The sequence below is a fragment of the Mustela nigripes genome, chromosome 3 (assembly GCF_022355385.1).
Source record: "Mustela nigripes isolate SB6536 chromosome 3, MUSNIG.SB6536, whole genome shotgun sequence".
Lineage (NCBI taxonomy): Eukaryota > Metazoa > Chordata > Mammalia > Carnivora > Mustelidae > Mustela > Mustela nigripes.
In genome coordinates this window covers 3,659,973-3,675,301 of record NC_081559.1, presented here as the reverse complement: position 1 = coordinate 3,675,301, position 15,329 = coordinate 3,659,973, and the positions used below count along the sequence as shown (strand labels likewise).

The 15,329-nt window shown below is 48.9% G+C and overlaps 1 protein-coding gene across 2 annotated transcripts in view; it reads left to right on the top strand.

Annotated features, from left to right (window-relative positions):
• The window catches only part of STAT1 (signal transducer and activator of transcription 1), a 40,879-nt gene that overhangs the window by 16,522 nt on the left and 9,028 nt on the right, over positions 1–15,329 (top strand). For both annotated transcript variants that reach the window (XM_059393078.1, XM_059393077.1), the window contains 12 exons: positions 2,018–2,176; positions 3,714–3,806; positions 5,228–5,287; positions 7,509–7,538; positions 7,624–7,717; positions 8,813–8,854; positions 10,057–10,140; positions 10,558–10,656; positions 11,715–11,850; positions 13,209–13,258; positions 13,956–14,050; positions 14,806–14,951. In XM_059393078.1, the coding sequence (XP_059249061.1) occupies positions 2,018–2,176; positions 3,714–3,806; positions 5,228–5,287; positions 7,509–7,538; positions 7,624–7,717; positions 8,813–8,854; positions 10,057–10,140; positions 10,558–10,656; positions 11,715–11,850; positions 13,209–13,258; positions 13,956–14,050; positions 14,806–14,951 (1,088 nt within the window). The remainder of the gene's footprint in view (positions 1–2,017; positions 2,177–3,713; positions 3,807–5,227; positions 5,288–7,508; positions 7,539–7,623; positions 7,718–8,812; positions 8,855–10,056; positions 10,141–10,557; positions 10,657–11,714; positions 11,851–13,208; positions 13,259–13,955; positions 14,051–14,805; positions 14,952–15,329) is intronic.

The following is a 15,329-nucleotide window of genomic DNA, read 5'->3' as shown; positions in this document are numbered from 1 at the left end:
CACTTGAAAAGTGCACATTTTTCATGCCTGTGGCCGAGTTCAGCCAAGTTCTGCTTGGTCTGGAGCAGTCCTCTCCCTACTGTGCCTGTCCCATGGGATACGTCATTTGTGCCAAAACACTGGTGGCATAGTCCTCACATCACACAGCTAACTGCTTGAGCCCTAATGTTTAATTAAAAAAAAAAAAAAATAGCATGAGACGTTTTCCAGGCTTCCATGAAGTATCGTTTGGACCATTCAGTCAGTCAAATATTTAGTAAAACCTTATTAAATGCTGTGTGTCAGGCTAGGACCTGGGAACACACAATGAGTGACGCTTGGTCCTACCAGGGAGGAGTCTCCGTGTGGAGGCGGAAGGTCCATTCCTCACGCTGTGCAGTAGGAGGCCACCGCTGCTCTAATGAAGGGCTGCCCAGGGTTCCGGGGAGGACGAGGGAAGCGGTCACCAGCAGAGTTTCCGAGAAGGGCTCTTGCACTGACTTGAGAGTGAAGGGGAGTCCTTCCTGGAGACCGGCGAGGAAGCCAGCAGGGACAGAGGCAGAGGAGAGGAGAGGCTGGGCGTGAGAGGGGCCTGCGGTACCGCATACTGGAGGGCTGGAGGACGGGGTGTGGCGCTGGCGGAGGAAGGTGGAGGTGGCAGGAAGCAGGAGGCTGCTGAGGCGGTTCTCACGCTGCGCTAGGAACAGGACTTCATCCAGTGCGCGCCGATGGGCCTGGCGGGGCTTTTGGTTCAAGTGCAGGGTCACTTCTCGGGTTTTTTGTTTGTTTGACTTGGGTTACTCTGGCCGCAGTCTGGAGGATATAGAGACAGAAAGGCCAGCCAGGTGACCGTGAGCACGCTCGTGTCGTCCAGGGGAGGGCCGACAGACCAGAGCGGGTGGCAGTGGTGGGTCAGAGTGGGGGTGAGGGGAGGGCGGCCTGCAACAGTTCCCGAGCGCCCAAAGACCACAGATCTCAGCAGGTTCTCTGAATGGCTTTTTTTTTTTTTCAATTCACAATTAATACTTAGCCATTCATTTGTATTCTGTGGGTTGCCTGCTTGTACTCCAAATTTCTGTCAGAACAGAACTTCCCAGCCCAGTGTAGCCCCCATAACGGGCCTTGAGAACCACTGACACCCCCCATCCCCCGCCCGGGCCCCCAAACCTCTCTTGCTGTCTAGGGAAGTCCTGGGCTGTCCGGAGCCCCCTTGTGGTCATTTGTCGTGTTCGCATGTGTGCCATGGTTTGAAGGAAGTTGGGAAGCCCCAGTTAGGATCCCCGGGAACTCGCCCGCTGCCATCAGCCCGCCTCTCCTTTCATGGCTAAGGGCTGCTCCTTGGTGCTTGGAACTGGATTCAGGAAGTGAAACCGTGAAGCGGAGGAGATGTGTTCACTGGGAGATCTTCCTCTGTTACCACACCAGGTAGTCAAGCCGCAGTCGCACAGCCTGACTCGGCTCACAGGCCCTTCACTGGGAGGAACGAGGGACCTGAAAGCAATCACGAGTTTCCTCCGTGGTTTACATTTTGAGTGCCTAGACCGAGCGCTTTTGCCGCCTTCTTTCAGTTCAGTAAAACGGTAACCTTCCTTCCCTCTCCTCCTCCTGACCCCGGCCTGTCGTTCCCTCACCGTGCGGCTTCCCCAGCTTCCAAGCTGTTCTCTTGCTCCTCGTGTCCTGATACACAACCTGCACGGCCCCTCGCTGCCTCCCGCATCACCCATCACAGCATCTCCTTTGCTGTGTCCTCTGCCCTCCCTGCCTGTCCCTTCAAGTCCCAGTCATCGTGCAGGTCAGCAGAAGTCACAGGTCTCCAGCAGGCCCCACCTCCGCAGGTCTGGGCTGAAATCTGTTGATTTCTTCCTCCCACACAATACTCTGTAATGGCGACGTGAACCTTGTTCTCTGTGCAGAGAGTGGCCGCGTGGATAACGTCAGGTGTTCTCCGGGGAAACCACTCGCCGGTTTCCACATTCCCTGCAGGCCGGTGGCCTGGAGGCAGCTTCTGATCGAGGCCCCGCATCTCGTCCTTTCCCAGGTTCACCATAGTTGCGGAGAGTCTGCAGCAGGTGCGTCAGCAGCTGAAAAAGCTCGAGGAGCTGGAACAGAAATACACCTATGAACACGACCCTATCACAAAAAACAAACAAGGCCTGTGGGACCGCACCTTCAGCCTTTTCCAGCAGCTCATTCAGAGGTGATTGAGGGGACTCGCTTGCACGTTCTGCAGTTATTTTACTGGGGGGAAATTTCACCGTGATTCAGGTCACTTAAAAGTTTAATACGTTGTGTAAGTTGTTTTAGGGTGGTCACCTCTTCCTAAATGCCTTGTCCGTACCGTCCGCTCTGCGGCTCTTCGTTCTCGTGGCCGGCCAGCCTGGTAACTCACCCATTCTACTGCTCCCTCTCTGGGGGCCAGTCTGTGCCGAGACCTGCCAGTCTGTCCTGGGGCGGTTTGTCCCCTCCTTCCCACTCCAAGGCCCCATGTGTTTCAGGCTCTCAGATCGTCTTGCTGAACTCATGCAGTCACTTCCCAAACATGTCCCTTCTCAGCCCCTGTGATGCTGTGCTTCCCCAAGCAGTGTCCAGCCTGGCTCTTTGTCACCTGCTCATCCAGGCGGAGCCTTTCAGCTGGACACTTGGGCCCCAACTCCCCAGCCTGGCCCCAGCTGACCGCTCCAGGATGAGCTTCCCCACACACCTCATTTCCAGGCAGACCTCGTCTGCACCAACTCCAGTCACTTTGCCGTGCCTCTCCTGTATCCTCTGCCCCCCAGCCACCTTCTTTGAACCTCATCTCAACATTGTAAGCTCCTGGGAGTTTCAGCTTGTGTCTTGTCGTGAAATCTTCCCAGAGTTCCCAAACATGTTAGCTCCCTTCTGGATCTGCCTGGCTGTCTTTGTTCTTCTCCCATTCTGGATTCATTATGTAATTGTGTGTGGATTTCTGTCATCTGTGACATGAACTGGAAGTTCTTGGAAGACAGAGATGTGCCTTTGTCCTCTGTTATCCCCCACAAGGACCTTGTGCAGTGCCTTGTTCATGGGCAGTTGTTCCAAGTATGCTTCGTAGATAAATGCACTGGGTAGAAGGATAAAGTTCACACTGCAATTTCTGTGTGTGTGTGTGCTAATGTGACATAATAAAAGAATATCCTTGGTTCCCTGTGGCTCATGTCCAGACAGCAATACCTCAGTGCTGTATTTTGAAATAGCAAGGATATTTATTTCCTTGGGTTTTGGAATGCAAATGTGATCTTTTTTAAAATGAAAATGCATATTTGGAAGTGTTTATTAGATAGTAAGTATTACCAGACTGTCTTACTAGAAGTACAATTTTCCAGAGGATCCTGAAATATCCATTTCAAATTATGGTAGCAAGCAATGTGTTACACGGTTCATTTTCAACTATAGTGAAATTTCTTTTTATTATTTTTTTTTGTTTATTTTTATTTTTAAATTGAGATGTGATTGGCAAACCACATTCATCAGGTTCAGGTGTAGGACATAATAATCTGAACTTGTATCTATTGCGAAGCAATCGCCACAGTGAAAATGTGCAAATTTGCAAATTCGTGCAACTCAGGGTTTTGCTTGTCAGAGGTGTCACAGGTCACACTCTGATCTCATGTGGAGTGCAGATGTGGGACGGCTATGCCCTCTAACCCCCCTCCTGTTGGTACTGCATCAGCCTTAATGGAAATGCTAATCTGCACTTTGCTTGGAATTTACAGCTCATTTGTGGTGGAAAGACAGCCTTGCATGCCAACTCATCCTCAGAGGCCGCTGGTCTTGAAGACCGGGGTCCAGTTCACCGTGAAGTTGAGGTAACCAAGATGAGACAGAAACCCTGCACCTTCAAGTGTGCATCCTCCCCTGCTACACCACACTGTCGCGGAGGGTACTTAGAGGAAGCAGTGGTACAGTAGGCATTTCAATGTGAATTCTTATTTAGAATATCTAAGAGTCCATCTTTTCTATTAAAAGAAATAGAAATGTAACAGATATTTATGTACACACACGCACACACGATTCCCCCCTGTAAATGTCATGTGCATTCACTGTAAACAGGAATTCGAAAGGGCAGAACTGCATCTAGTAGATGCAGAAGTTCCCAGCAGTTTTGTGCCCTCCTGAGAACAAGCTGGTAACCTGGGCTTCACATAGCCCCGAGACCATATGTGTGCGAGAACATGGACTCGTGACTGGTTTTTCTGGTGAATGGGGTCAGAGCTTTCCTCAGTGTTCCAGAGTTGTCTGTGATCTAAATATCTGTAGATCACTGTGGCAAACAGCCTAGTGGCAGTCCTCCCTCCCAGAATTCTCTCCATGTCTACACAAATACGGAAATAAATACAGTTGCGTGTGTGTGTGTATATATACATATATTTTCATAGAAAGATACACACATACGTAATATTAGCCGCAGGATTTTAGTTTTAAAAACTAAGGTTCTGCTATACGTTTTTCTCTGTGATTATAAATTGCAGAAGTGTTTCCATGTGAGAACTTAGGGCTGTCCTTTCTCTGTCAAATAGCAAATTTCTTTAGCTATTCTTCTCCTGGTGAGCAGCTGGGCTCCGAAGAGCTGGCCATAGTCCTTGCTCCTGGGGTGCCGCTCAGTTAGGTCCCGGTGAGGTTCCCTGGCTGCTGGTGTTTCAGCATCACACCCGAGGACCCGCGGGGGCCGAGGACCCACCGCTAGAAGGGGCACTAGGAGCGCAGTCCCATCCGCCTGCGCCAGTAAGTGGAGCGGACCAGTGAGGGGCTTCTGCTGGAGGTCTCCAGCTCCTCAGAGAAGACACTTGCACATCTGCAGTCTTTCCGTTGTCTTTCCACACCACCTGGAATGACCATAGATGCTACCCTCTCTTTCCTCATTATGGGTCAGAGTTATTTTTTTTTTCTCAACAGAACAAACATTAGATAACAAGTTTTAGTAAAAAGTACATTTGCTACTTTTTTGCCCATATAATTGTCTCAAAGTAGAAGTTTTGATAGACCCCAGTGTTGGCATATATAGGGCTATATAGGGAAGCAGGGACCCTCACTCACATTTGGTGGGAATTTATGCTGCAAATGCACTTAGAAAAAATCCCAGTAGACGTATATGGATGTCGATGCTATTTTTTGTAATAACTGGAGGGAGCAGAGATTATTGACATGGCCACCCGTAGGGAGTTGGCATAATAAATAGACTGTAATAGATAATTTTTAAAGTAATAATGACTTTTATTTTTCTTTGCAGACTGCTGGTGAAATTGCAAGAGCTGAATTATAATTTGAAAGTCAAAGTCTTATTTGATAAGTAAGATATCTTATATTATCTAAGATACACACACTATCGAGATGCTGGTTTTGTTAACCAGACATGGACTGATGTGCTGGGGCTATTTCTGCGTGACTGCAGGAGGTTTAAATTGATGGCTCCCATTCTGGACTCTGGGAGCCTCCCCCAGAACTGATAGCAACAAGCCGGTGCCTTCTGCAGACTATAAACAAACGGAAGAATGGGCGTTTTATGCCTGTGAGCTTGTACTGATCAAGTCTCGAAGCACCAGGCCTGGCCTGCTGCCTCTCCTTCCTCCTAGGCCAGCCTCGAAGAGGAGGGGCCCTTGGGCGTGCACCAGGCTGAGGACTGTCTCATGCAGTGATTCTGTGGCCATTGTGGGTTGTTTATGGAACGCAGCTGACAGCATTTTGCAGAGACTTTGTGGGGCCTGCTGGATCCACCCTTGTCTTGACAGCAGGGACCCGGAGTGGGCAGAAGTTCTCACGGGGGTCTAAACGGAGTAGTCCTATCCCATTTGCCCTTGGACACTAGACCTGGACTAGTCTTGAACTAACCACTGGCTCCCACCCCGCCCCACCCCTTGCTTTTTTTTTTTTTTTGTTAAGATTTTATTTATTTTTTATTTGACAGACAGAGATCACAGGTAGGCAGAGAGGCAGGCGGGGGGTGGGGAGGGAAGCAGGCTCCCTCCTGAGCAGAGAGCCCGATGCAGGGCTCCATCCCAGGACCCTAAGATCATGACCTGAGTCGAAGGCGGAGGCTTTAACCACTGAGCCACCCAGCTGCCCCCACCCCTTGATATTTTTAATGCTTTTTTGTGTGTGTAACGTACTCGTTTAACAAGTTTCAAAACCATTTATGATGATCCAAGTCATTTTCCTCCGGGGTTTTGTCTTTCTGCTCTCTAACGCTATTGTTCGCTGTGCTCTGCGCCTTTGTCTTTCCTGCCATCAGCTGCGGTTTCTCTGTGTGGCAGCTTTTGGTGCTTAACACATCACCCTAAAACATCAGGCTTAAAACCCAAAAGCTTATTTCTCTTATTCTGTGGGCTGTAGGTGGTCTTTCTGGTCTGGATCAGCTTGATTGTTGCGGGGAGTGTGCAGTGTCTGAGGTCCTGGCTGGGATAACTGGGCCCTTCTCTGTGGGGTTCCTTTCAAGGGGCTAACCTGGGCTTTTTTGCATGGGGACGGCATTCCGGGTGGGTAAGAATAGCCACGTGTGATGCGTGCGGGGGTGAGACTTGGAGCTTGTGCGGCATCCCTCCCGACCATTCTGTGGGCAAATCCCAGTCAGAGTCACCTGGAAGGTTCCAGGGACAGGGAAATACACTAATATCTCTTGAAAGGAAAAGAGGCAGATGTTGTGGCTGTTACACTGTGCTCTGTCTCTCCTTTGGTTTGTTACTGCTCTTTCGTCCTTTCTCTCTGTTCCACTCTGGGTTTTCTTCTTAGCTCTGATGAGGCACTATCATGCTGTTCCTTTTTCTTTAAGTTCTGCGCCACCACCACCCCCGCCCCTGAAATGGGGGCAGTTGGTCACTCACATAGCTAATGGTGATTGTCATTCACAGCAATGCTGAGCTTCTCATTGAGCTAGGAAAGGTCCCTGGCCCAGGTACCTGGGAGCCCAGACGTGACAGAGTCAGCACGGCATTGATGCTAGAGGCCAGGCTGCTTGAGATTGAACCTCAGATTTAAAACTTAAACTTGACTGCTTCCCCCAAATAATTGACTATTCTGGTCCTTTCATAAAAGCATTAAGGATCAGAGAGACTAAAAAAGGATTTAGCTGTCACGCTGGAAGTTCACTAATCACACAGCTGCAACGGCTCTCTCTTAGCTTGGGGCCTCACACAAGGCAGGCGACTACTCAGGAAACAGCCAGAAGTGCAGCTTATTTATGTCTGCGGGGGGTGCGCTCGTGCCCTTGCACCCGTGGCTTAGCTCACCACTCCCCGTGTCCTGCAGGGTGGGCGCCGGTAGCACCACATCTTACAAGCGAGACATGTGAGGCCCGATGGTTTATTTGCCCAAGGTCACTCAGCAATCCTTGGCAGAGCTCGTGTGGGTCGATTGGGGGCTGGGGGGCCAGGAGTGGAAGGACAGAAAGCCCACAGGTGTAGATTTTGTATGGTCTTTTACTCTATTGTATATTTCTAGATTTTTGTTAAAGCTCATCTCAAAATTTAAATGCACATACATGATTTTATATATATATGTGTATGTTTCTTTTTCAGAGATGTGAATGAGAGGAATACAGTAAAAGGGTACGTCAAGCACCTTGTACTAGATTTTACTGTGTTTGTTTAGAAGTTCCAAGCCTTTTAAGTATTTCTGCTCTGTATTGTCTAGATTCAGGAAGTTCAACATTTTGGGCACGCACACGAAAGTGATGAACATGGAGGAGTCCACCAATGGGAGTCTGGCGGCGGAGTTCCGGCACCTGGTAGGAGACAAGCTTTCCTGTTTCTGTGGGTTGTGTGTGGCTTAATAGGACCCATTTTCCTTGGAGTGGAACCCGGTTCGCTGTGCGATGTGGACGCACCCCTGGAGAAGGCTTTCTAGAGTGTGTGGCTGCTGACTTCACGCTGAATCTTCCTTCCTCCCCCCTACCTCAGGCCCGTTCTGTGCCGTGCTCTGCCGGCATCTTCTCCAGAGATACTTGCTGGGCCACAGCCATCTCAGCAAAACACTCCATAACCCAGTGTACATATGAGTGACCTGTGCCTGGTGCCTCTGCGACCTCAGTGATCACTGGTCATTGCCCCCACATCCTGCCTGCTCCTTCTCCCTGCTCCAGGTGTGGCAGGCCCCCAGAGTCTCTCCTTGGCCCATTATTCACTTTCTCCTTCCTGGCGGTCTTGCCCCCGACCACTGCCCCCACCGCTTTGTCTCCAGCAGAGTTGGCCCATTCCGCCAAGCCACAGAAATCCTGCAGGGAATTTTAAGTGCCTTTTGCCTGCCTCTGTGAGGTGGTTCTGACATGTTGCCCCTGACCCTGGTGTGCTCCCTGGGCTGGAACCTGCAGTTAGGGACACTGGCAACAGTTCCATAAGCCGGCAAATTGATAGTTCGTGAAGCTAGACCTTATAGGAGAGCCTCGGTCCAGACGTGGGAGTCGCACAGTGCCCAGAGCTGCTCTCAGAGCTCCAGAATGCTTCCATTAAAACCTCAGGGATTGAAGCCCTCTTGAGGGCAGGCTTAGCTGTGCCCTGAGCGGGGTGGGGGCGGGGATGAAGCAGTTAATGAAAGTTAAGGGGGATCATTCAGAAAAGCTTGCACGGGGCGGGGGAAGGGAGCAGGCTGTGATTCCCTGGGATCCTTCCATGGTCACGTGTGTCTGCATGGTGTCAGGGTGCTGGAAAGGGGCACTTAGGCTTAGGAGCCCACACAGGGGTCATTTCATGTCTTGCTCTGCATTCTGAAAATCATTTCACATCCTTTATTCTTTCTAAACCGTGACTTCGATCTGATTTGTAGATGAAAATAGCAACTGTGAGCATTATCATGCCGTTTACTAAGGTGGTTTCTTATTCTGTAGCAACTGAAGGAACAGAAAAATGCTGGCACCAGAACTAACGAGGTGAGTCCTCCTCTGTTTTGAATGGTCTCTAAGAGGCAGGTGTGTCCAGGCAGGTTGGCTCAGGGCCGCTGCACCTCAAAGAGGGGTCCTCTCCTGCAGGGGAGAGGATGAGCTCTGAGACACAGTGTATCTGTGATAACAGTAAAAACCCACTGCCTTCACACTTTCTGTTTGTCAGATGATTTCGCACACGACGTCGCTGGGCCCTCCCAGGAGGCTCCCGTGCTACTCACATCTCACATGCAAAGAAAGTGATCCCGGAAGTTTGTAGGATGTAGCTAAGGGTACACGGGAATTACTGTGTGAGCTGGAATAGAGGCTGGTTTGGGGACTGCCGTGCTGAAAACTGAAGCGTGGCAAGAGGGTTTTCTCACACCTGCGTTCCCTACCCAGAGGCAGCGTGGTTCTGACAGTTCCCTTTTTACAGTCACTGTAATGCATTAAAAACTGAACTGTGGACAGAGGACAGAATGTCTGGAGTTGGTTTGGTTTGGAACGATTTCATGCTTTGTGCCCACGTAGCAGGCGCTCCTTGCAACCACACCCAACAGAGGTTGTGTGGAAGAGTGGGACAGACACCGCCCAGGGCCATGCAGACACACACCGCTTAGCCCTGGTTTTGTCCTTCACTCTCACCGTGACCTCCCGGCTCCGCTCCTGTGAGCAGAGAGAGCAGCTCCTTCTCTCCTGTTCTCAGTTGCTGTGGTGCTCCCAGGGGAAAATGTGTATAAAGCCACTTAGAAAACTATTATATTTCTACACCGGGGACTTTCTGACCTGCCAGGCTTATGCAGTTCAGCCCTTCCAGTAACTAATCCCACCTGGAACACGTGTCTGCTTCGCCGGTTCGCCCGGGGTTAGAGCTGGATGGGGCAGCAGGCAGGGCGGCTGAGAGCCAGGAAGCTTCTCGTTACCAAGAAACCCATGAGAAGCTTCTGTTTCCCTACTGACATTTCTTACTGTTAATCTGTAACCCAGGCCAGGGTTTCAGAAATCTTGTCCTTAAGAGAACACGGAGATACAATAATTGAACCTGGGGTACACTGGTGAAAATGGGAATTTTTTTCTGAATTGCCTTTGGCTGGTTGGCAGTCAGGCTCTCTGCAGCCCTTTTTAGTCCTTATGAGGCCCCTGAAAGTTGCAGGATGTGTAACTGAATCACTGTATTCCTTTTTTTTTTTTTTCCCTATCTCTCTTTGAAGGGCCCTCTCATCGTTACTGAGGAGCTTCACTCCCTCAGTTTTGAGACCCAGCTGTGCCAGCCTGGTTTGGTCATTGACCTCGAGGTGAGACATACATGGTTCAGACCTGGGAAATTTTATTTTTATTTCTCAGTTTTTGTTCTAGACATATTGACTTAATTGCTAAAAAGGATGATCTTTCTCAGCTAATACTATCTTGATGTTAACTGAATTGTTCAGGAAGCTAGAGAACTGAATTCAGCTTTAAAAAGCTGCAAACTAAATATCCTAGTTGAGGTGTCGTATGTTAAACTATTACATGAGGCAAGGAGACTTATTTCTTAATTGAATGGTAGAATGAAAAATAAGCTATGGACAAAAGTTAACTTTCCATTTTTAGTGTTCAAATATAAAATACGTGCAAATTTGCAAATCACCCTTTGCTCAGATTTAAGGCTACACAGTGGTCTTCAGGTGATACTTCTGTGATTCGAATGATTTCAAGGTCTTTATCATTTTTAGACGACCTCTCTGCCCGTTGTGGTGATCTCCAATGTCAGCCAGCTGCCGAGTGGTTGGGCCTCCATCCTGTGGTACAACATGCTGGTGACAGAACCCCGGGTATGGAAAACTCATCTCCTTTTGCTCAGGCGCTAACCATCGTGTGGTTTCTGCACATCTCACAGCACCCCTCAGGGCTAGAAGTAGAGAGAAAAGTGACATAACAAGTGCTTTTGTTAAGGATCTTCAGTAATTCTGGAAAAGGGAAGCACCTATATGTATTAGAAATGAGAATTGCGGTTTTCCTTCTGTAGGAATAAGCTCAGGCAGTAGATTTCCTATAACTTTTACTGTGGAGGAGTTGATTTATTGCTTTTCTTAAGAAAGTGTATATATCTGCTAAATCAGCACGCTCCGTTCTTAAGTCTGCATGCTCACTGTTAAGTACAGCTGATTCTCATTATTTCCTGCACTTACATTCTTTTCTTTTTCTTTCTTTTTTGTTTTGCTTTTTTTTTTGCACTTACATTCTTGAAAGTCACTTTGAACACTGAATGATGGCTACTGGACCTGTCGATACGTGGCCTTGTTTATGTATGCTTCTGTTTAAAGATGACTTATCTAACGCATCTGTTTTTGCATTCACATTGAGCTCAGGCCAGCAGCACTGTAGCTCATGCCTGAATGAAGTGCATCTAAGCGCTTGTATTTGCTCCGTGAGGTGCGTGGCAGCCATCTTGCACTTAGGAACATCAGGCGGCACCGAAGTGCTATCCTTGCAACCATTTTAAAAATGAAATTTTTAAAGAACTGAAAAAAACCCAAAAGGCAAAGGACACTTGCTTGTGGTATGAGAGCTGAAACAAGAAGGCAGTTGCGTGGTCTGACTCTCCTGGAAACATCCATGTCGGGTGACCCCAGTCTTTCACCGCTCTATTCGTGGTGTCCACAGATGACTCCAGAAGTGCCACGAGGAGCCATTTATGGGTTAAAGTAACTTAGCATGAGTAGATTGCATTCACGAATGTGAACCTCCAAATAACGAGAATCAACTGTGTTTCTCTTCTGTGAAAACTTGTGTGTGTCACAGAAACTAGAACTGAACTTCAGGACAGATCTGGGTCTGAGGGCCTTACTTGGGACCGACTGTCTAAGCTTTTGGGTATTTTTTTCTCTAGAATCTGTCCTTCTTCTTGAACCCACCTTGTGCACGATGGTCTCAGCTCTCGGAGGTACTCAGCTGGCAGTTTTCTTCTGTCACCAAAAGAGGTCTCAATGTGGACCAGCTCAACATGCTCGGAGAGAAACTACTCGGTAGGAACTTTCTCCATATAAGAAAATTTAAATTCATAAGGATATCTCGACTTACTCCTTTCTCCTCTTTGCTCTCTCTATTTTGATCAAGGTAGAAGAGTGTTTAAAAAAAAAGAGTTGGTTGGCTTTCCCAGCTGCAGCTTGTTACAGCTGAATGAGAATTATATATAGCTCACTTCAGAAGTAGGTGAAATTTTTTAATTAAAAAAAAAAACTAAAAAGAATCATTTCCCGATTATTTCTTATTAACATTACTGAGCAGGTTCTAAGGGAAATATTTTTGAATTATGTAAAATATATTAGTTGTGGCTGAAAGAAGTTCCTTGATGAGAAAAATGAAGTCTTATTAACCTAAAAATGAGAAAAAAGTAAGTCCTCAGCATAGTGAAAATAAGTAAGGTCCTGGAGCCACCTACTCCATAGGGTACACCCAAGGCTCTTGTCTCAGGGTCCAGGCCATGATAGAGAATTCCTCTTCAATAGCTAATGTCATGGATTTATTAGTCTTCCACATAAGGAAATCAAAGACCAACTAGCCCCAATCTTCAATGAATGAGAGTTATCTGAACTATTTCTTTAAAAATCCACAGGCAACTTTTTTCCCCCTAAATTTGCTTTCTATATGAAGAATTGTGTATATTGCAAACACCAGAAGCCTCCTCCTAACCAAGTAGCTCAGTATGTCTTCTTGTGGCCACATAGCTGTCACAGTAGGGCTCTTAAACCATTTAATAGGATGTAAGAAATCACCTCATCCCATCTCCTTATTTGGTGAGAATTAAGACAGATCTTTTTTGCCTATAATGGCTTATTTGTGGTTCTCTCCAAAGAGAGATGACAGGCTCACACTTTTGATGGCCTAGGCTGCTTTAATTTGTGAAGTGGAGAACCCCTCAGCCTCCTTCCCCTCTGTCATGTCTCCCACTTGGCTTTTGATCTATATTGGCCTCCCTCAGCCCATGTCCTCTTTGGAGAAAGGCTGAGGCAAATACCCAAATAATATCCAAAATAAGCTTGGACAGTCAAATGTCAGTGAAATAGATCACCTAGGGGTGATCTTGGTCTTAGTTTGAAGCTTGAGAAAGCTCCGAAGGACCTGTGGGAGAGAAGCGTGCTGAGGAAGGAGGCGGTGGCCCCGGGAGATGATACTGCATAGACAGGGACCAAATGAAGGCTTCTCCAGAAAGTACAATTAATTAGCATCAGTGTGTCTCAGAGTATCAACCATGTACATAGTCTTTCTCTTCTGGGTATTAGCTCTTTGAGAGGATATACAAGAGCCATCTTGGTTAGCCAGTCTAAGAAAAGCTTCAGAGTCCATTTCTGTTTCCTGAAAAAGCTTATTTTTATTTGGTTAGGTCCTAATGCTGGCCCTGATGGTCTCATTCCATGGACAAGGTTCTGTAAGGTGGGTACTGTCTGGGTTTTCTACGCTCTGAGTTCTCGCTCTCTGTTGAGGTTCTCCTGTTGTTTGCTGTGGTAGTTACTTATCTTTGTGCTTATTTTGGCATGTTTGCCCCGGCCTGTGGAAACCCGGGGGCAGGTTGTTTACTTTCCTCCAGTGCAGAAGGTCAGTCTCCAAGTGTGAGTCTGACAGGAAGCGCCTGTGTGTGTGATAACATTCTTTCTATCTGAAATGAGCGTTCCGTTTACCCACACAGTCCCTTGCCTGGCAGCATTTAGCATGAGAAATGCGTGGTCTGTGCCGGCTTGGACGGCCCGATGGGCCTGATGAGTTTCCCCAAGCCTGCTCCAGCAGAGGGACCAGTTGGAGGGAATACTAAGACCCCTCTGGAGTGGCCGGGCAGTGCTGACAAGCTCACGCTACTGGATTTTACTAGCAGGAGGGCAGCTTCTGTTCTGTGATTCACCCTGGAAGTCATTCCCTGGCTAGTTCACTACAGTTTAGAGAGGGAAGCAGAGGGTGGCCTGAGACAGCGAGCTAGCATGGTGTCTGCGTAAGGGGAGGGGCGGCTTAGTGGGGGTGATGTTAATTTTGGCAGCTCTTCACGCTTTCCGAATTAAAATCCGATGGCAGGAAGAGGCATGGTAAGTCACTATTTTGAATTTCTTTGTTCCTAATGTGTGCATTTGTATACTTGCAGGAAAACATAAATGATAAAAATTTTCCCTTCTGGCTTTGGATTGAAAGCATCCTTGAACTCATTAAAAAACACCTGCTCTCTCTCTGGAATGATGGGTAAGGGCCATCGATCAATTTATTTTTTAAACGTAATTTTAGCACAGGCTCCCTTACTGCAAGCTGGAGACCCACCTGACCTGGACAGGCCTCACAATTGGACAAGACCTGTGAGTGTCTCACAGGAATGGATGCTTCCGGGCTGTCCTGTTGGGGCTTCATGATAGTGGAACCTCATCAGATTAAACTTACACTTTCATAATCTATAGATATGTATTTTCAACACTTAAACGGGATTTTTTGAGTGTCATTCGTGCATTCACTCATTGAACAAAAGCTTAAGCACTGATTAACTGTATTGCCACTAGGAAGGAAGAAAACCCTTTTGACCTCAGTCAGTGGTTTTTACCTGACTTACCAGGGTCAGCTGCTGTTTCAGCAAAGGCTTTAACTTACCAGAACGTGGAAGGACATTGTCCGAGCCTTCGTCTCCCGTACGAAACGTGCAGGAACTCGGACATTTTCACGGCCTTTAAAAATCGCGGGAAACAAATGGTCCTCAAGCAGACACGCCGGGCCCTTACGTGGCGGGTCCATACGGACCATCCGCAGCATCCCCTTGCATGTGCGGATCACGGGCTGGGACTTCCACAGACACAGACACAGGCCAAGCGCTACCGGAAGTGGCGAAGCGGGTGATTTCCCGCACCTCAGACGGGCTCCACATTTTCACCCCGGTTCTTCTGTCGGCTCTCCACAGTCGATCTGGTTTCCGAGGCGTCGCTCAGAGCACCTCTTTCTCTGTCCCCACGCAGGTGTATCGTGGGCTTCATCAGCAAGGAGCGGGAGCGCGCGCTGCTGAAGGACCAGCAACCCGGGACGTTCCTGCTGCGCTTCAGCGAAAGCTGCCGTGAAGGCGCCATCACGTTCACGTGGGTGGAGCGCCCGCAGAACGGAGGAGGTGAGCCTGCGCGCATGCGTGCCCCACGGGCCCCTCTCCCTCGGGCCCCCGGAGCAGCCGCGGTGAGGTCACAGCCAGGTGGCTGTCAAACCCACCCCCTGAGCGTCGCCAAGAGGGTGTGATAAGTCACCAGGAATATTCGTGGGTCACTGCCCGGGTGGAAGTGACGGGTGAGAAACAGACGAGGCCGAGCGCTGCTCTTTCTGTCCCGCCCGCTACCTGTAGGGCGAGGACGTGCGTCCGCGTGGCTCCCTCGCAGTTCGGGGAGGACACCCACGTTGTGTCCTCCAGGCACGTTGTGCCCCCAGGGCCACGCGGGGAGGCCCACCTGGAGGCACGCCCCCCCCCCCCCCCCCCCCCCCCCCCCCCCCCCCCCCC